Below are 21,200 nucleotides of genomic sequence, written 5' to 3'. Positions count from 1 at the left end.
TGTATTTAATCATAACAAGGGCTGTAAGTATAGGCTAGAGTAATTCCTGGGATTCTATGCCTTTTGTGTCCTCAGTAAAGATCGTGATATTATCATTATTAAATTTTTTATCTTTGTTGTAAAAAAAAACAAATCGTGAACTTTACGCATTTTTTATTAATGTATAGTTCTAAAAAATGTACAGTATTTTAAACCACCAAATATCAAATTTTTCCTATGATCTCAGCCCCGTGTCTGCCATTTTGATGATTAACACAACACTTAATATGAGGGATTTAAAAAAGAAAATATTTTCCAAGTATTAAATAAATTTTAAAAAACAAACACAGATTTTTAGCTTGTCCACCCTGTTATATTCGACTACTGGCCCTTTAAGTGAAAAAAGGGAATTTATATCTTACTAAACAGCTGACATCATTTCCTTAAAGGGAAAGATGAATGAGACACTAAAAAAAAAATCTAATTCTTTGACAAATCTCCTGTTACAGCTGATTTTAGGTCAAAATGTCCTCCCTGTTAAAGTCAAAAGGCTGGACACATTAATGTACATTGAGATCGTGACAGTAACTGATGTTTAAGTTGAAGAAGTGGTGTATTTAAGCTTTTTAAAATGTTAAATATGAAAGTTTACATATTCATAAATATTTAAAATCATTCTTCATTTGTCCCTAACAGGGTGGACATTTTTGGTCCTCCTTCTCATTTAATTTGCTCATAATTGCTTGATTTTATATACATAAGGTTTTATATACCATATATTTATATGCCAAAATTATTTTGACGTTTTACAGCTCACTATTATGATTACACAATAATTAATTTAAATTGTTACTATTATGTTTTTTTTTTTTTTTTAAGTGTTCTGATGTCCAAAAGGCACAGAATCCCAGGAATGAACCAAAATATTTCTTACTCAGGTGTGCATAATTAAGTAGGATTTCTTTTACAGGTAAAATACACCAAAAAAGAGATTTAACTCACTCAATTTTTCTCCTTACTACTTGTTTTGTGCATGCTTTGCCAGTGTTGCGTGTAATCAAAATCACGCCAGTAAAGTACTTCAAAAGAAAATGGATTTATTATGCATCATTGATTTCACGTTTCTGCTTTATTTTTCTTACAACTGTGGGAACTGTACAAAGAAAACATTTGCTTTCATGCTAAATTCAAATGAATTTTAGTTTTCTCTTCTTGGATCATAAAATAAATTATACTTGATAAGATGTGCACTTGACAAGGACTTAGTTTTATGAAGAAGAGTCTTTGAGAAGTTCCTCCTGACATTTATTAACCAATTCAAACAAGAAATCAATGCACCGCTAAAATAAAAGAAAAAAAAGAAACACCTAATAAAAATAAAAACACACCAATTACACCAATGACATGAAAATAAAAAGACGACTAGGAAACATTTGCAAGGATTCCTGTTTTGAACAACATAAAGCCCTCTCAGATTCAGACATGAAGATTGAACGGGTGAACGAAGTCTCGAGTGACGATGATGATGATGATATTACAATCAGACGAGTGTCAAGCAGGTCTACAGTGTCTGTACATCCTTTAACATTCACATACATGTAAAGAGTCAACACACAGCCACCAAATAAATAAAGCAGTGCTGAAATATTCTGCTGGATATGAGCTGAGGATCACACACAAGACTACGGAAAACAAGCTTGAGGAGTTTGTTTAAATAACTCATATTTGTATAAAAGCCCGGTGTGAGGAGTAGTTAGGACCCCATGCGTGTTGTAGTGGTTTTCTTGTCTGAGAAGAAGCTCCTGAGAAGAACCACCTGACTGATGCTGACCACCAGGAGGATGAAGGCCTCTCCGATGGACCAGAAGGCCACTCTGGTGTTCAGATCCTCGGCTCGACTGCGGCCCTGAGCCTCTCGCAGACGGAAGTGTGTCTGATAGTCGATCACAGACTTCAGCGCCTCGTGAATGGACACGCAGGCGGACTCCATCTGAAACACAGCAGCAGCATCAGACACCGTCTCAGCAGCTGCTGCGTACTTAAAGATGACTCACAGAATCATTAGAGCACTAGTATTATCAACAACTAAAACTGGTCTGAAGTCAGTTGTTTCTATCTTTTGCAATTAATGGCCAAATGAATGTTTGGAAATGTAAACTGATATTTCCTACTGACACACTACAGCAAAAGATAGAAATAACTGACTTAAAACCAGTTTTAGCTGCTGATAATAATGTTTTTGGCATTCAATAACACATGCTAAATAAATGTTCCTCTGCCAGATGATGACTGAAAGCACAGATCTGATCAGAATAATCCAGTGAAGGTAACTCATCACCTGTGTTAAAGCCGTCACTCGGTTCTCGCTCGGGAAAAGCGGAGGGTCATCGCCGACTTGAAAGTCGAAGTACACGGTCTTGTGTGTGAAGGTGGAGAACTCGTTGCTGAAGCAGAACTTGAACGTGCCGTTTCTGGAGGCGGTGAAGGTGAAGCTGTCATACTGCTTCTTCATCTCTTTATAGAGGACCGTCCCGTCCGGATCCTCCAGACGACAGTCCACATCATAGTGACCCCCAGTGACCACCTGCAGAGAGACACAGACGACGCATCACACCACACACTCACATCTCCTGAAGGAAGACGTTATAAGACCACAATAAACTCTTACTAAGATGTTTGTTCAATAACAAGATCACTTCTACCTCTATTACTATTAGTATTCTTTAATATTGGTAATTTAAACACACTGATCTCTGCCACTCCAGTGACTCCAGAGCAGCTGTAGCACCATCATCTCAGAATCAGAATCACTGCTCTAACTCTATGCAGTCGTCGCTCTATTGTAACTCTATGCCGTCACACTGCTCTAACTCTATGCCGTCGTCGCTCTGCTCTAACTCTATGCCGTCGTCGCTCGGCTCTAACTCTATGCCGCCTTCGCTCGGCTCTAACTCTATGCCGTCGTCGCTCTGCTCTAACTCTATGCCGTCGTCGCTCTGCTCTAACTATGCCGTCGTCGCTCGGCTCTAACTCTATGCCGCCTTCGCTCGGCTCTAACTCTATGCCGTCGTCGCTCTGCTCTAACTCTATGCCGTCGTCGCTCTGCTCTAACTCTATGCCGTCGTCGCTCTGCTCTAACTATGCCGTCGTCGCTCGGCTCTAACTCTATGCCGCCTTCGCTCGGCTCTAACTCTATGCCGTCGTCGCTCTGCTCTAACTCTATGCCGTCGTCGCTCTGCTCTAACTCTATGCCGTCGTCGCTCTGCTCTAACTCTATGCCGTCGTCGCTCTGCTCTAACTCTATGCCGTCGTCGATCGGCTCTAACTCTATGCAGTCGTCGCTCTGCTCTAACTCTATGCAGTCGTCACTCTGCTCTAACTCTATGCAGTCGTCGCTCTGCTCTAACTCTATGCCGTCACACTGATCTAACTCTATGCAGTCGTCGCTCTGCTCTAACTCTATGCAGTCGTCGCTCTGCTCTAACTCTATGCAGTCGTCGCTCTGCTCTAACTCTATGCAGTCGTCGCTCTGCTCTAACTCTATGCAGTCGTCGCTCTGCTCTAACTCTATGCCATCGTCGCTCGGCTCTAACTCTATGCAGTCGTCGCTCTGCTCTAACTCTATGCCATCGTCGCTCGGCTCTAACTCTATGCCGCCACACTGATCTAACTCTATGCAGTCGTCGCTCTGCTCTAACTCTATGCAGTCGTCGCTCTGCTCTAAATCTACGCCGTCACACTGATCTAACTCTATGCAGTCGTCGCTCTGCTCTAACTCTATGCAGTCGTCGCTCTGCTCTAAATCTACGCCGTCACACTGATCTAACGCTATACCATCGTCGCTCGGCTCTAACTCTATGCAGTCGTCGCTCTGCTCTCACTCTATGCAGTCGTCGCTCTGCTCTCACTCTATGCAGTCGTCGCTCTGCTCTCACTCTATGCAGTCGTCGCTCTGCTCTCACTCTATGCAGTCGTCGCTCGGCTCTAACTCTATGCCGTCGTCGCTCGGCTCTAACTCTATGCCGTCTTCGCTCGGCTCTAACTCTATGCCGTCTTCGCTCGGCTCTAACTCTATGCCGTCGTCGCTCGGCTCTAACTCTATGCCGTCTTCGCTCGGCTCTAACTCTATGCAGTCGTCGCTCTGCTCTAAATCTACGCCGTCACACTGATCTAACTCTATGCAGTCGTCGCTCTGCTCTAACTCTATGCAGTCGTCGCTCTGCTCTAAATCTACGCCGTCACACTGATCTAACGCTATACCATCGTCGCTCGGCTCTAACTCTATGCCGCCGTCGCTCTGCTCTAACTCTATGCCGTCTTCGCTCGGCTCTAACTCTATGCCGTCTTCGCTCGGCTCTAACTCTATGCCGTCTTCGCTCGGCTCTAACTCTATGCCGTCGTCGCTCTGCTCTAACTCTATGCCGTCGTCGCTCTGCTCTAACTCTATGCCGTCGTCGCTCTGCTCTAACTCTGCCATCGTCGCTCGGCTCTAACTCTATGCAGTCGTCGCTCTGCTCTAACTCTATGCCGTCACATTGATCTAACTCTATGCAGTCGTCGCTTGGCTCTAACTCTATGCAGTCGTCACTCTGCTCTAACTCTATGCAGTCGTCGCTCTGCTCTAACTCTATGCAGTCGTCGCTCTGCTCTAACTCTATGCCACCGTCGCTCGGCTCTAACTCTATGCCACCGTCGCTCGGCTCTAACTCTATGCAGTCGTCGCTCTGCTCTAACTCTATGCCGTCACATTGATCTAACTCTATGCAGTCGTCTCTTGGCTCTAACTCTATGCAGTCGTCACTCTGCTCTAACTCTATGCAGTCGTCGCTCTGCTCTAACTCTATGCCGTCACACTGATCTAACTCTATGCAGTCGTCGCTCTGCTCTAACTCTATGCAGTCGTCGCTCTGCTCTAACTCTATGCCGTCACACTGATCTAACTCTATGCAGTCGTCGCTCGGCTCTAACTCTATGCAGTTGTCGCTCTGCTCTAACTCTATGCAGTTGTCGCTCTGCTCTAACTCTATGCCGCCACACAGATCTAACGCTATACCATCTTCGCTCGGCTCTAACTCTATGCAGTCGTCGCTCTGCTCTCACTCTATGCAGTCGTCGCTCTGCTCTCACTCTATGCCGTCGTCGCTCTGCTCTAACTCTATGCCGTCGTCGCTCTGCTCTCACTCTATGCAGTCGTCGCTCGGCTCTAACTCTATGCCGTCGTCGCTCTGCTCTAACTCTATGCCGTCGTCGCTCTGCTCTAACTCTATGCCGTCGTCGCTCTGCTCTAACTCTATGCCGTCACACTGATCTAACTCTATGCAGTCGTCGCTCTGCTCTAACTCTATGCCGTCACACTGATCTAACTCTATGCAGTCGTCGCTCGGATCTAACTCTATGCAGTCGTCGCTCTGCTCTAACTCGATGCCGTCACACTGATCTAACTCTATGCAGTCGTCGCTCTGCTCTAACTCTATGCCGTCACACTGATCTAACTCTATGCCGTCGCTCTGTGTACCTGGAACTCCAGTGTGCACTTGGTGCCGATGGTGATGTCCTCATAGAAGCACTGCTTGGCGTTGTCTGGCAGCTCGAAGGTGAGTTCTGACGCGCGGATCCAGCCGAACATAAGCGGCGCACACAGCAGCAGAAACCAGGCCATGTTCTCCCTCAGGTCCGCTGAACCACCACTGCACAGAGCTGCGAGGAGACACAGATTCCTGTCAGAAACAGCAGCTCCACAGCCAGCGTTCAGAGATTATGATTATATATGCAGCAGATCAATATGAGGAGCGGCGAACGCGGATGTGGATCAAGCGGCGGTTACGCGACACGAGCTCGCGCTCAGCGCGTTCAAACACCTCCGTGAGCGTAAATATTACAATATAGATCAATGTGCTGTTCTAAATCATCAGCTTTACAGCGAATAACAATGGATAGTGATGACTGCGGCTTACCTCGAAAGAGAACCGGAAGCAGGAACTTGTTTGACGCCTTTCACTGCACGTACGTGCGTGACTACGTCACTGTGGCTTTTCCGAAGTCTTATGCTACGTCTACAATTAATCCGGATAGATTTAAAACGGCGTTTTCGTTTTAAAACGGTCTTCGTCCACACTAGAATTTACCAAAAGTGTCTCCACACAAAAACATCAGAAAACGTTACATTCGTTTTCTGCGCATGCGTAAAGCCTATACACGGAGCAGACATGAGACGTTTTCATGCAGTTTTTCTGATTTTGTTTATCTTATTTACGGAAAGAGCTCACCATTCACTGACGTGTCTAGATGGAACACACTCACGATTGTGTGTCTGATTTAAAACACACTGCCTTCATGTGATATGAAGAGTGTACAAGTAACACATCTGTATCAATAGTAGGAAAGTGCATAGCACATTTCGGGAAGTCGTGGCCTAATGGTTAGAGAGTCGGACTCCCAATCGAAAGGTTGTGAGTTCGAGTCCCGGGCTGGCAGGAATTGTGGTTGGGGGGAGTGCATGTACAGTTCTCTCTCCACCTTCAATACCACGACTTAGGTGCCCTTGAGCAAGGCATCGAACCCCCAACTGCTCCCCGGGCGCCGCAGCATAAATGGCTGCCCACTGCTCCGGGTGTATGCTCACAGTGTGTGTGTGTGTGTTCACTGCTCTGTGTGTGTGCACTTCGGATGGGTTAAATGCAGAGCACAAATTCTGAGTATGGGTCACCATACTTGGCTGAATGTCACTTCACTCACTTCACTCACTCACATAACGTGCACAATACCTGTATAAGCACTGATATCTATTGATATAATAGGCGTCACATGACTAAACTTGTGTAATCGTTTTCAAAAGCCTGTTTTCCTTAAAATCGCCCTCTCAGTGTGGACAGAAGGCCAAAACGGAGAGAAAATTATGCGTTTCTCACGAAAACATTTGTGTGGACAGGGTTGGGCAAAGATATATCAAAATGTATTTTAAAATAAACTACTATACTAAACAAACTACTTATTTTTGTATTTTAAAAATACTAAGAAATACTTTTATTTAGGGAACATGAAATTCTTCGCAAACCTTCCATCAGTTGCTCTATCTGATCTGTTCCTTCACCATTAAACTAACTCTGATGAAGTGAACAATGTTTGATAGCATCTGTTTGATAGCATCGGCTTTTCTCTGCCAGAGTCATGCAATACATCTCACATAATACAACCAGTTAACAGATCAAATGTTCACATATCCCTGTGATCTACCAGATGACGGTTAGTTTTAAAGTAACCAACAGTTGTAATGTTCAATAGTTTGCAAATGACTCATGATTGTATCCTAATTTAGTTTCTTGGTGTTTGGTAACGAAGGGCCTACTTTGCATCAGCAATACTGACTCAATGTCAAACAAGTCATTCATAAGAAGACAACTGATGGCACCTGTGTTCATACCAACACGTTTCTAACTAATTCATCATCTGAATGTTAATCATAAATATAATATGTGTCAGGTATGCAATGGCATACAAAATCATGATCCTACTAAACAGCTACTTCAATTAGGGTACAATATTCAGCAATCAAACATTTATTTATCAATCACTGGACACCTATTTGGAAGTTGAAAACAAACATATTTGCTTTTCAACAGTTATTCAATAATCAATATGTTTTGTTTTTAAATGTACCCGGAAACATAATCAGAAATTATACAGAAGGAGTATTAACCCAGCACCAAACACTGAATCTACTGAGAGCCATAGAAGTATAGAGGACACACACACAAACACACATTAATAGTGTAGAAAGAACATTTACTTATAATCCAAAAGAATACTAAAGAGCAGCTATTCCAAAACATTAGAAACGTTGTAACCGAAACAGCCAAACTTATGGGTAAATGTGTGTGTGTGTGTGCTGATCTGAGGACCTCAGGTGTGTCAGTGCAGGGGTCTGAGAGATGATCAGACCAGCAGAGAGCAGTATTCAGCAGCTCTGTGTAGTGATGATGATGATGATGATGATGATGACGTGGCATCTGAGCCACACCCTTCCTTCCCCTCCACAGACAGCATGGCCTCAGTAAATCACACAGAGCACTACAGTGAGGACGATTCCTGCAGGTCTCAGTGCTTCAGGCCTTGGTACATTCACAGTTTCTGGGTTGATGTTTGTGTGCTGTTTGTTTTTCTGTTGACATTGTTGAAATATATATATATATTAACCCCTTTTAGACTTTATTCATTCAGAAACTCTATTCATTTACTAACTGCTTGTTTTCTTAAAAAAAAAAAACACTAGCTTCTATATTCATTTTGTATTCTCTGTCTGTTTTTTAAATGTATTTATTATATAATTAAAACCTAAACCTTGCTACATGAACTGTGCTACGCTAACAGCAGTTATTTTTCGTAGTTTGTTGAGTTTAAGTAACCAAATACAAACAATATTATGTCTGATGGGTGTTGACAAATAAAACAGTTTCATGGCACTCTACTAAAATACAGGGGAAAAAAGAAAGAAAAGGGGGAACAAATCAATAATTAAACCACACTGCATCGTCAGTGTGGGTGTTGTATTGGACAATTAACATCAGGCTATATGAAAAACAAGCTCCAATGGAGTTAGCAAGGTCTTTGGCCGGCGAATGAGGAGATCTGTGTTTTGTCCGCATCTGAGGAAAGTGCAGCGCATTATATGCTATCATCACCTTTTACAGGTTAGGATATAACGTTTATTTTTTTCTGTTTTTTTTTTTCTTCTGTTTAATACACTTGGCCAAAATCTCATGATATAAACGATTACGCACTTATGCACAGGCAATTTTAAATGTACAAAAGTATATTGGCTAGATGGCAAAAAAAACTACTTCTCCAGTCTTCAAACACACAAAAACAATAGCCTTTACAGAAATAGTGTTTGAGTAAAGAAATGCTGTACACTCAAAAAAATGACTCTTTAAACTTACTTAAGTCAATTATGGACAGTGGTTCCACACAACCAAATTGTGTTTTGATAACATTAATGGAATTTGTTGAATCTATGCAAACTCCTTGTGTTGTGACAACACAACTGAATGAGGTAGAATCTATGTGAAATAGTAATGTCCAACCAAAGCAATTTATTCAGTTTGCTTCAACTTAAACCGGTTAACTTAACTGAACATGTTTTGGTTTATTACAAACTAGCCAATTTTGTTTCACTCTATCAACATAAGGAGGTTTGTTTCAAATTACTCATTTCAATTATGGACAGTGGTTCCACACAATTAGTTCTAGTTACTTTAACTAAATATTTTCTATTTAAAGTTACTCACTTCAACAAAGCATTTTTTGTGTGATTTGTCTTGTAATGAGTCAAAAGACAAGATGTCACAAATGATCAAAGTGTATTTGTTCAACAAGCAATAAATAATTACACACAGTTACAGTAAATACAGTTTAAACCACATTACAGAATTACAAAACAATTACACAAAATATCAAACTACTCAATTTCTACTTGACATTCATGGGTAACCAATCAAAGCTTATTCCAGGAACAGGAACTGGCTCCAGAAATAACTTCTTCAGTCCTCCAAATGTGTACCTGAGTTCAGGAGGGTTGCTCCAGTTCAGTCCATATATCAGTCCCAGAAACATGGTTTTGCAGACTGTAAACTGCTAGGTCCTGAAGAACTTTATCCTTTAAAACTCCAACTTCTGCTGGACTGTCTTCAATGATGCAGCTTCAAATAGATTCCCACGAGTCTTCTGGATCACCTCCTGATTGCTGCCAACGTCTGTATCCTAGAATTATTTAAAAGGATGGAGAACTCAAATTCTTGTGTATTAACTTTAACAAATCATTTATTAACCTTGAACTCACCATGTACTCCATACTGCTAGGGTCTTCATTTGGATACTTAAATTTCATTAGTCTGAAGATGAAAACAACTAAATTTAGCCTTTGTTTTTTTTTTCTTAAATTACATGAAAAAAAAAGTCAGTCATGCATCTCCTTATGGGAAATACAGGCAAGCAGAAAATGGTACACACATCTGGACCCTGCACGGTAAGCAACAGATCTGGAATGTTCCCAGACCCAGAAACATAGTAAAGACATTAGTAAAACAGTCATGTGACATCAGTGGTTTAACCACAATTTTACAAAGCTACAAGAATACTTTTTTGTGCAAACAAAACCAAAACAGCGACTTTATTCAACAATTCTTCTCCAAATCGCATCTTCCACCATTATCAACAGCACGTAAATAATGCATGCGCTGAGCCTTGATTACACGCAGAGGAAAGCAATGTTCATGCCTCTTGTTACTCTCCATAATGGCGGCATATGTGATTTGGAGAAGAATTGTTGAATAAAATCGCTATTTTTGTTTTCTTTGCACAAAAACGTATTCTTGTAGCTTTGTAAAAGTGTGGTTGAAGCATTGATGTCACATGAACTGTTTTACTGATGTCCTTACTATGACTCTGGGAACATTTCAGTTGCATTGCTGTTATGTCCCTCCACTACCTGTGGTGGCTCTGTTTTCCTCTATTAATTGTTTGGCTATGTGGCAATATGTATTCATGTGTTATTGTGTGCAGGTGTGATTTGTAACGAGTGGGTGGAGAGACACCCTTTAAAAGCAGAGGCACTCCATGGAGAGAGGGAGATGACTTGGGTTCGAGGCAGCCACCATGCTTGTTGATCTTCCTGCAAACTATGTTTCATTGTAGTTAATCTTCCTTTTGTTTTGGGTTTTGGCAATTGTCTAATAAATACCCTAGATAAATGAGTCCAACTGACTTTGTAGTCACTTTATGTTATGATCAGTCTGCCTGACTATAACATATGGGGGCTCGTCCGGGATCCTCATGACTGCGTAGCTGGTCATATGGGAGTCGCTAAAACACTAAACCGTGTTAGTCAACATTTTTACTGGCCAGGGTTGAAGCGGGATGTAGCTAATTTTTGTAAAACTTGTAAGGTCTGCCAGGTGGTTGGCAAACCCAACCAGAAAATCCCTCCTGCTCCTCTATATCCCATTCCTGTGTTGGCTCCACCATTTGATCATGTCATTGTTGATATTGTTGGTCCACTTGTGCGTTCCACGAGTGGATATCAATATCTGTTAACAATGATGTGTGCAGCTACTCGTTTTCCGGAGGCTATTCCTCTGCGAAAAATTTCTGCCAAGGTGGTCTTAAAGGAGTTGTTAAAGTTTTTCTCTGTGTTTGGTCTGCCAAAGATCATTCAGACTGATCGTGGATCGAATTTCATGTCTCGTGTGTTCACCCGTGTTTTGAAACAGCTTAGCATACAACATAATGTTTCCAGTGCCTATCATCCGGAAAGCCAGGGGGCGCTGGAACGCTATCATCAAACGTTGAAGAGCATGTTGCGTGCATATTGCCTTGAGACTGGTAAGGATTGGGCATATGCAGTTCCCTGGCTGCTGTTTGCCTGTAGAGAGGTGAGACAGGAGTCACTTGGATTTAGTCCTGCTGATCTTGTTTTTGCACATACCCCACGAGGTCCATTGGCTGTATTAAAAGATCAGTTTTTAAATGAACTTCCTGCAAAAGACATTCTGAGTTATGTGTTACATTCACGTTCTCGTTTACACCGAGCCCGTGAGTTAGCCCATGAAAATATTGAGAGAGCACAAGACAAGATGAAAATTTGGTATGATCGTAAGACCACAGATCGACATTTTGAGGTGGGTGATAAAGTACTTATGTTACTCCCCATTCCTGGATCTGCTCTACAAGCTCGTTTTAGTGGTCCATATCTGGTAATGCATAAAGTTTCTGACCGCGATTATGTAATAGCCACTCCAGATCGACGGCAGCAGAAGCGCCTGTGTCACATTAATATGTTGAAGCCTTATTTTGAGCGTGCTTCTGTTTGCCTAGGTTCATCTCCAGCTGAGCTGGGGTCGGATTTGTCGAGGCCTATGAGTGATAAGTCCATGCTGTTGTCTGTTGTGGTGGAAGAGAGTGATGAAACTGAAAGTAATCCATCTCGTGCTCTAATTGAGGGTCGTCTTAACAACACTAAAATGCTCTCAGTTTTAGCTGATCACCTCCCACACCTCACCGATTTTGAGAAGACTGACATTTTGGACGTTGTTCGCCAATTTCCAGAGTTGTTTAATGATGTTCCAAAACAAACTCACCTTATTGAGCATGACATTGATGTGGGAACAACAACACCAATCAAGCAACATCCGTACAGGGTAAACCCTTTGAAACGTGCCGTGTTAAAGAAAGAAGTAGAGTACATGCTTGAAAATAACATTGCGGAACCTAGCAGGAGTCCATGGAGTTCTCCATGTCTATTGGTGGCAAAGCCTGATGGAACGTTTCGGTTTTGTACTGATTATCGGCGTGTTAACGCAGTTACTAGACCTGATTGTTACCCGTTGCCCAGGTTGAATGATTGTATTGATCAGGTGGGTTCTGCAGTTTTTGTTAGCAAGTTTGACTTGCTGAAAGGCTATTGGCAGATTCCCCTCACCAGTCGTGCAAGAGAAATATCTGCATTTGTTACCCCCGACGACTTCCTGAATTATCACGTTATGGCTTTTGGAATGCGCAATGCTCCTGCAACGTTCCAGCGATTAATAAATACAGTGCTGTCTGGCATGTCTGGCTGTGAGGCCTATTTGGACGATGTGGTCCTTTATAGTGCGTCATGGCCAGAACATGTTCAGCAGATCCGAGAGCTATTTTGTCGACTGTCCTCAGCCAATTTGTCTATCAATTTGGCTAAATGCGAGATCGGTAAAGCAACAGTCACTTATTTGGGTAGAGTAGTAGGAGGTGGTCAAGTGCGTGCTTTGGATGCCAAAGTTTCAGCTATTTGTAGTTTTCCTCCTCCTGCTGATCGTCGTGAGTTACGCAGATTTCTTGGTATGGTGGGCTACTACCGAGCGTTTTGCAAGAATTTCTCATCTGTAGTAGCTCCATTGACTAATTTACTTAGTCCAAAGGTGGTATATCAGTGGTCTGACCAGTGTCAAAGTGCCTTTGAAAATGCAAAGGCATTGCTTATTTCAGCTCCTGTGTTGGCTGCACCTGACTTTGCGAACCCTTTCTTTTTAATGGTTGACGCGAGTGATCAAGGTGCTGGCGCTGTTCTCCTCCAAGAAGGAGTGGAGCACGTCCATCACCCCGTTTGCTACTTCTCTAAGAAGTTTAATCAACATCAACGGTGGTACTCCACCATCGAAAAGGAGACACTGGCCCTGGTTCTTGCTGTCCAACACTTTGAAGTATATCTGGGTGCATCAGGTAGAACGATCGTTTATAGTGATCATGACCCCCTGAAGTTCCTAAGCCGGATGAGAAATGCCAATCAACGTCTGATGCGGTGGAGTTTGATCTTGCAGCCTTTTAACATTGAGGTCAAGCATATCCATGGTACTGATAACGTCTTGGCAGATGCCTTATCTAGAGTACCTTAGTCCAGTATTTCTGTTTACCGTTAATTGGTAACGTATGGTCGCATTTTTTTTTTTTAATTATGTTTCTTGTTTATATTTTGATTATGGAGACTGGAGTCACCATTTTGGTGTGGGGGTGTGTTATGTCCCTCCACTACCTGTGGTGGCTCTGTTTTCCTCTATTAATTGTTTGGCTATGTGGCAATATGTATTCATGTGTTATTGTGTGCAGGTGTGATTTGTAACGAGTGGGTGGAGAGACACCCTTTAAAAGCAGAGGCACTCCATGGAGAGAGGGAGATGACTTGGGTTCCAGGCAGCCACCATGCTTGTTGATCTTCCTGCAAATTATGTTTCATTGTAGTTAATCTTCCTTTTGTTTTGGGTTTTGGCAATTGTCTAATAAATACCCTAGATAAATGAGTCCAACTGACTTTGTAGTCACTTTATGTTATGATCAGTCTGCCTGACTATAACAATTGCAGCCTTTATGGAGGTTCAGAAATCTCTCGCATTTTCATAAAAATATTAGGGATGCACCGATTGACCCGCCATCAATCGGAAACCGGACGATTTTTGCTTAAAATACGCTATTGGTAATCGGCTGGTCTTTGGCCTTTTTTTCGGCCGATTTTTCCGGAAGTGCGTCCGTGTGCTCAGACTACATCTACATGAGGGTGAGTAATTAATAGGGCTGTCACTTTTGTGAAAAAAAAATCATTTTCGATTTTTAAGACATAAGTGTTCATTGAGTCGATTGTAAAATCGATTTTCCATGTCAAAAAAAAAAAGACGTTTTCTTTTTCAACGTCAAATAACAGACGACCGTAAAGAGAGTGCTGAAAATGCACAAGGCAGCAATATTTCTTATTTATTGGCATGAAGTTTCGTGCAGAATAACAAACAGCAAAAAAATATATGTGCAGAGGGGACGGCTGCCATGACAAAAGAAAAACATCAGTGCAGGCTTCAACCCGGCTGCATTTATGATTTAGGCAATTCAAAAATCTCCAAGATTATTTTAAATAATGATTCAATCCATTTCAAACAACTGTTCAAAAAAATTTAACTTTAAATGGACTTGAGAACAGGCCATGTGTCCAGAGCAGAGTGTTTTTTATTCACTGTATGTCCAGCTGTTGAGAAGACGCGCTCCGACCGCACTGATGTCCCAGGGACACTCAGGTACAGCTGCGCAATTCTCCACCACAGAAGCCGGTCACTGTCAGCTTGCTATATCAGAACTCACAATCTCCTGTAACTAGAAGCGCGAATGAGGCGAATGAGACCTCCAGACGCTCTATTCGCGTTTGGTGTGAACCGAGCGCCAACCTCCCGCTCTCTCTCGTGAGGCCAACAAGGATGTGACTAAAACTGCAATTCATCGACTGGCCGCTTGAGGCTGGCTGCAAAAGGGAGTCAGTCCCATAGACTCCCCATGTTAAAATGCCCAACTTTACAGCAGGAAAAAACATGTTTACAGCCTGGTTCAAAAAATGATTTTGGTCTAAATAGCTCATTTTGCCCTTCATGACAACTGTGAGGGGGGTGAATTTTTTTATAACTCATCCGTTTAAATTATATTAAGACTTAAAGTTCTGCATAATTAAGGGCGTGGCCACTTGAGTGACAGGGAGATTGCCGCTGCTGACACTGCCGTCGCGCTAGGTGGGCGTGGCTACAGCAACTAGCTCCCGCCTTTTTGCCCATTTTTGATTGTCCGGGAGAGTCGCGCAGTGACGCGCTGCCAAGATGGCGACGGCCCGCTCTACACACTTTAGGCTTCAAAACATCTCGGTTACGTATGTAACCTTGGTTCCCTGAATAGGGAACGAGATGCTGCGGTGACGTCACCACGTATGGGAACACCTTCGGTGTGACGAATGTCTGAAGCCCTATACCATCCCGCCAATCCTATTGGCCAAATAGAGCGTGGCACCGCCCAGCATGCGTAGGCATATATATACCTGGTGCCGCGCGCCATTTACCTCAAATTTATTGACGAAGAAGAGAAGAAAGCTATCAAGGTATGGCACGGCCAGAACCGCAGCATCTCGTAGTATCTCGGTTACATAGTAACCGAGATGTTCCCTTTCATAGGTCACTTCGATGCTGCGGTGACGTCACCACGTATGGGAACGCTATGCCATCAAGCCTGACGTACCTGATAGCTTGGATCCAAGGAAGCATCTGCTCAAGCGGAGAGAACCCGGGAGCCAGGAGCCATCCTCACATCCAGACTGTAAGACCTGATAAAATTGCTCGGTGAGGACCAGCCTGCCGCAGCACAGATATCATCCATAGAAGATCCACTGAGAAAGGCTTGAGAAGAAGCCACTGCTCTCGTGGAATGACCTTTTACTCCTAAGGGCGAAGCGAGCCCGCGCGCCTCATAGGCCAAGGAAATAGCCTCCACCAGCCAATGGGACATGTGCTGTTTCGTAACTGCATGGCCTTTATTCTTATGTCCAAAACAGACAAACAGCTGGTTAGACTCACGCCATGGGGCAGTACGATCCACATAAGTCTTTAACGCTCTCACAGGGCAAAGACTTAGATCTCCAGACTCTGCCGCAGCAGGAGAAAAAGCCTCCAGGACCACCTGCTGAAAATGAAAAGGATTAGACGCGACCTTAGGAACATAATTAGGCCTAGGTCGCAAAAACACTTTCACAGAGCCTGGTGCAAACTCCATGCACGAGGGTGAGACAGAGAGAACCCGTAAAACCTTAACTCTCTTAAGGGAGGATAAAGCCATGAGAAGAACTGTTTTCAGAGTCAGGAGCTTATCCGATACAGTTTCCAGGGGCTCAAACGGATGCCCTGACAAACCCAGTAACACAATGGATAAATCCCATGAAGGAACTCGCACAGGGCGGAAAGGTCTCAACTGTCGCACACCCTGTATAAAGCGAGAAACCAGTGGATGACGACCCACTGAAACACCACCTATATGCTCATGGTGAGCTGAGATAGCTGCCACATAAACCTTCAGGGTGGCTGGTGTCAATCCATCCGAAAAACGGTCCTGAAGAAACTCCAGTACTGAAGCCACAGGGCAGTAAACTGGATCCACATCATGAGTTTCACACCATGTCATAAACAGTTTCCACTTGAAAGCATATAAGCGTCTCGTAGAAACTGCTCTAGAGTTCAGTATAGTCTCGGTAGTTTCAGCAGAAAGACCGGGACATATCAACTCACTCCACTCAGAGGCCACGCCCACAGGTTCCACAGATCTGGCCTCGGATGCCAGATCTGTCCCTGTGCTTGCGATAATAAATCCCGTCTGAGGGGAATCTCCCACGGAGAGCCCGCTAACAGATTGATGAGATCCGCAAACCACGGCTGTGTGTGCCATCGCGGAGCCACCAGCAGCAGCTGTCCCACTCTGTCCCGCCGTATTCTGCATAATACCGCTGGGATCAGACGAATCGGAGGAAACGCATACAAACTGGTCCTGGGCCAGCTGTGAGCTAGCGCATCCAGACCCAGGGGTGATGGAGGGCATAGGGAGAACCATAGCGGGCAATGCGTAGTCGTGCTCGACGCGAATAAATCCACTTTCGCTTCCCCCGAAAATCTGCCATAGGTGATTCACCGTTTGGGGGTGTAATCTCCATTCCCCTTGTTCCAGAGCCTGTCTGGATAGTAAATCCGCTCCGAAGTTCAGTCGTCCGGGGATGTGAACAGCCCGGATCGACAGAAATCTGTCGTGAGACCAAAGAAGAATACGCCTCGCCAGCCTGCACAAGGGGCGAGAACGCAATCCTCCCTGATGGTTCAGATAAGCCACGACCGCAGTGTTGTCCGTTCTGAGAAGCACATGACGGCCGATCAGTAGACTCGAAAAATACTGGAGAGCCAGAAAAACCGCCAGTAATTCCAATTTGTTTATGTGCCAGCTGCGTTGTGCCGCTGTCCACACTCCGTGGGCTGGGCGCCCATGACAAACAGCTCCCCACCCGGTCAAAGACGCATCTGGACAGTCTCTCGGGAAGCACAAATTCCCAGCCGAACCCCGGTGAGGAGACATTCGGCTGACGTCCATTGTTTTAACGACATCACACACCTCCGCGTCACCGAGATCGTTCGATGCGGAGGACAACGGGGTGAAATATTCTGTCGTTTCGTCCACCACTGAAACGGGCGCATGTAAAGCAAACCCAGATGAATCACGGGAAGCGCCGCCGCCATTAGACCTAACAGTCTGAGGCACAGTCTCACCGTCACTGTGTGACCCGCCCTGAAGTGCTGAACGCATGACGTAATCGACTGAGCGCGCTGGAGAGAAAGCTTTGCTGTCATCGCGCGAGAGTCCAATTCTATTCCCAGAAAAGTAATCCGTTGAGAGGGGACTAACACACTTTTCTGGAAGCTCGTGCGTAAGCCCAGGCTGTGTAAATGATTCAGCACAATATCTCGATGAGAGTGTGCTTGAGTCTGAGATTGCGCTAACACCAGCCAATCGTCCAGATAGTTCAACACACGGATGCCCCGGAGCCGCAACGGGGCCAGAGCTGCGTCCATGCATTTTGAGAATGTACGGGGAGCTAGCGCTAAGCCAAAGGGAAGAACGCGGTACTGATACGCTTTGCCCTCTAAAGCGAATCTAAGGAACTTCCGGTGTCTCTCGATGATCTGAATATGAAAATAAGCATCCTTCAGATCGATCGTGACAAACCAGTCATTTGGTTGAATCTGAGACAAAATAGACTTTACCGTCAACATCTTGAATTTGCTCGACCTGAGTGCAAGATTCAGACGGCGTAAATCCAGAATCCAAAATCCAAATCCAGGTCGTAATCCGCCGTCCTTTTTTAGAGGTAGAGAGCGCTGTTGGACCGCTTTCGCGCATCCAACAGCGCTCTCTAGCGGAGGGCACAGTCCCTGGCAGGAAGCGAAAAAATCAGGAGCTGCTGTTCGGTGCCCGAGAACGAGAGGCATTGGCCGTCGAACTCAGGTTCAACCTTTTTCGTTGGCGTTGTTGAGCCGGTGGAACAACCCTAGGGCCCCAATCCTTGCGAGGGGGCGCCATAGGTGAAGGCTCTTCCCGAGAGGGCACTCGCTGGCGGTGAGAGGAGGTTGCGCGAGAACGCGCGGGCGCCTGACGGCGTTCAACCTCTCTGGGTCTGCGGGGAATCAGCTGGCGGAAAGCGGCTGATTGCTGTTTCGCTGCTCTGAATTTCTCCACCACTGAAGTGACAGCCTCTCCAAACAAACCGTCCTTAGACACAGGGGCATCCATGAGGAAAGATTTATCCTTTTCCTTTATATCGGTGAGATTAAGCCAGAGGTGGCGCTCAACCGTAATTAATCCAGCCATGGAACAGCCCACTGCTCGAGCAGTATGTTTGGTAGCACGAAGCGCCAAATCAGTTGCTCGCCGTAGTTCCTTAACCGCCTCAGGTGTAATGCCGTCCCCTTCGTCCAATCCTTTTAACAGCTCCGCTTGGTAGGCCTGAAGGACCGCCATAGAATGAAGCAAAGCAGCCGCTTGGCCAGCGGCCATATAGGATTTTCCCACTAAACTAGACGTGACTCGACACGCCTTCGAGGGGGGAGGGGGCGGGACTTCCATGGCGCGGCCGAATTAGGCGCAAGATGTTCGGCGAGAGTCTCTTCCACCGCCGGTATCGCTGTATAGCCATGGCCCGCCATGTCCGAAATGGTGGCGAAATCCGCAGCTGCAGTATTCGTGATGCGCGCCGCAAACGGCTGTTTCCAGGACCTCGAAACCTCCTGGTGGAGATCCGGGAAAAAGGGTAAAGGCCTCCGGGGCTGCGCAGGTGTCCGACTAGTTAGGAAACGGTCGTCCAGCTTCGAAGAAGGTTGGGCCTCGGCCTTCTCAACCTCCCATTCCAGCCCCAATGTACCCACTGCACGGGAAACCACATCCAACAGCTCACTGTAGGAGGGGGAAACATGCCTCTCCTGTCCACTAGGAGGGAGAGGGCTCGTGTCGGCCGCGAAGTCCTCGGACCCCGAGGCCGCAGTGGAAAGAACGTCGTCTTCATGGCGGTCACAACCGAGGGAGATGGCACTACATGCCTCCGGTGTGGGCCGTAAATCCTCACAGGAAAAGACGACAGGTTCAAAAGTTTTTCTGTGTATTAGGGTAGGGGAGAGCGAGCGATGTGGAGAATAATTTTCCATCGCTGAACTGTCCTCAAACTCCATGTCACACGTGTCACCCCAAGCTATCACCTCGTGCGGTGCCTCGGCAGTCGCAGAAGTGGTGTGGCGGGGGTTAGACACGACGACATCGGAGAACACATCTACCCTAGAGCAAAGCACCCTGAGCCGCAGGCCATCGCAATGGGGGCATGAAGAAAGGCCGCTAAGCGCCTCCTGTGCGTGGTGTAAGCCTAGGCAAACTACGCACCTGTCATGAGTGTCCCCCTTAACGATGTACCTGGTACACGGGTCCTTGCACTTTTTGAAGCTCATCGCGTCCGCGGAGAGGAGTATACTGCTCGTAGATGATCGCTGAGAACGCGAGACAATAGGGCACAGAAGATTCGCTTCGTACTGAAGGAATGAAATCTGAGGTAAATGGCGCGAGGCACCAGGTATATATATGCTTACGCATGCTGGGCGGTGCCACGCGCTATTTGGCCAATAGGATTGGCGGGATGGTATAGGGCTTCAGACATTCGTCACACCGAAGGTGTTCCCATACGTGGTGACGTCACCGCAGCATCGAAGTGACCTATGAAAGGGAAACTCTCTTCAGTAGTCTACGGGTGACGTCACGGACACTACGTCCATATTTTTATACAGTCTATGGTGTGAACGCAGCATAAGAGATCGCTTTCGACGTCACTGGGTCTTATAGGCACGTAAAATTGCTGGTATTTTTTGTCTAGCTTTCGCAACGCATACTGCACTTTCGGAATTCTTTATTTTCTTTTTCTGCTTGTTTGAGAGTTTTGTTACATCTATATTTTTAATTGTTTAATTATTTTAAAATGAATAGTGTGTACATATTTGGTTAAAATCGATTCCCTATTTTCATTTTCGAAACTTTTTTTGGTTGGTCCGATCGCTTGTGCAATCGATTTTCGAACTAAAAGTGACAGCCCTAGTAATTAATGACATGTTTATTTTTGGGTGACCTAGCCAGTTAAACACACCTGAACCAGCTAATCAAGGTTCTTGGGAATTTTAAAACAATAAAGTCTTACTAGAAGTTCCAGGCAGGTGTGTTAGAGCTAAACTCCACAGAACACTGGCTTTCCTAGAGCAGGTCTGGACACCCCTGCCTTGCATCAAAATGAATTGTTTTTGGGAGGCAAATTCATTCATAATCTGTCAGTTTATAGTAATACCACATCTTTTGTATTTATTGTATTAATAAACCTAATCTTATTATATCTGTCTTTTTTTGTCAATTTCCAGTGGCCAGTGAGAGAATAATGTTTTAATACAAGGTTGTGTTGAGTGCAGTTGTTTTTTCCTGTGTAGTGGGCACCAAGAGGGTTTCAGTATTTGTCCAAGCACTCTTCTTCAGTATGCAAACATCTTCATAAGTTCTGTAGCGCGGATCCAGTTTGGCAAAGACTGTTGATTCTAATGGGCCTATGGTAATTCTGTATGTCTCAAATTCTGCACAAATCTGTAAACACATGAAGTGCAATGTGTTACAAAAAAAAAACAGTTTAACAGCAAAAACCAATTCAATTATCAAAATAGTAAGTGATTTATTTGTGTGAGTGATGAATAGTGTCATGTTTACCATTCCAAAAGGGTGAACTTGATTGCATATCTGGAGCATTTGTATAATGTGAATAGTGTCCGGTTTAAAGTCATTGCTTGACC

General features: G+C 44.7%; 2 protein-coding genes and 1 long non-coding RNA gene across 4 annotated transcripts in view; all 3 read right to left on the bottom strand.

The window, feature by feature from the left end:
* Positions 1 to 21,200, bottom strand: part of LOC132098197 (spermatogenesis-associated serine-rich protein 2-like) — a 197,900-nt gene that overhangs the window by 106,087 nt on the left and 70,613 nt on the right. The gene's annotated exons all lie outside the window — the stretch shown is intronic.
* Positions 1,094 to 6,099, bottom strand: LOC132098175 (transmembrane emp24 domain-containing protein 7-like). 2 transcript variants are annotated; one of them, XM_059504350.1, is made up of 4 exons: positions 5,934 to 6,099; positions 5,495 to 5,696; positions 2,318 to 2,563; positions 1,094 to 1,969 (listed from the first exon to the last, which is right to left on the bottom strand). In XM_059504350.1, the coding sequence occupies exons 2-4, from the start codon at positions 5,636 to 5,638 to the stop codon at positions 1,733 to 1,735; spliced, it is 627 nt and encodes a 208-aa protein (XP_059360333.1). In that variant the 5' UTR covers positions 5,639 to 5,696; positions 5,934 to 6,099; the 3' UTR covers positions 1,094 to 1,732. The 2 variants fall into 2 exon arrangements, with proteins under 2 accessions (XP_059360333.1, XP_059360332.1); XM_059504349.1 differs by having other exon boundaries at positions 5,495 to 5,676; positions 5,934 to 6,068.
* LOC132097279 (uncharacterized) lies at positions 9,501 to 20,661 on the bottom strand. Its single transcript, XR_009422717.1, has 3 exons — positions 20,567 to 20,661; positions 9,815 to 9,866; positions 9,501 to 9,735 (listed from the first exon to the last, which is right to left on the bottom strand). It is a non-coding gene; the product is annotated as an uncharacterized LOC132097279 (long non-coding RNA).

This window comes from Carassius carassius, chromosome 21 (assembly GCF_963082965.1).
Source record: "Carassius carassius chromosome 21, fCarCar2.1, whole genome shotgun sequence".
Classification (NCBI taxonomy): Eukaryota; Metazoa; Chordata; class Actinopteri; order Cypriniformes; family Cyprinidae; genus Carassius; species Carassius carassius.
The sequence above is the reverse complement of the archived record's forward strand: the minus strand, read 5'-3'. Positions and strand labels throughout refer to the sequence as shown.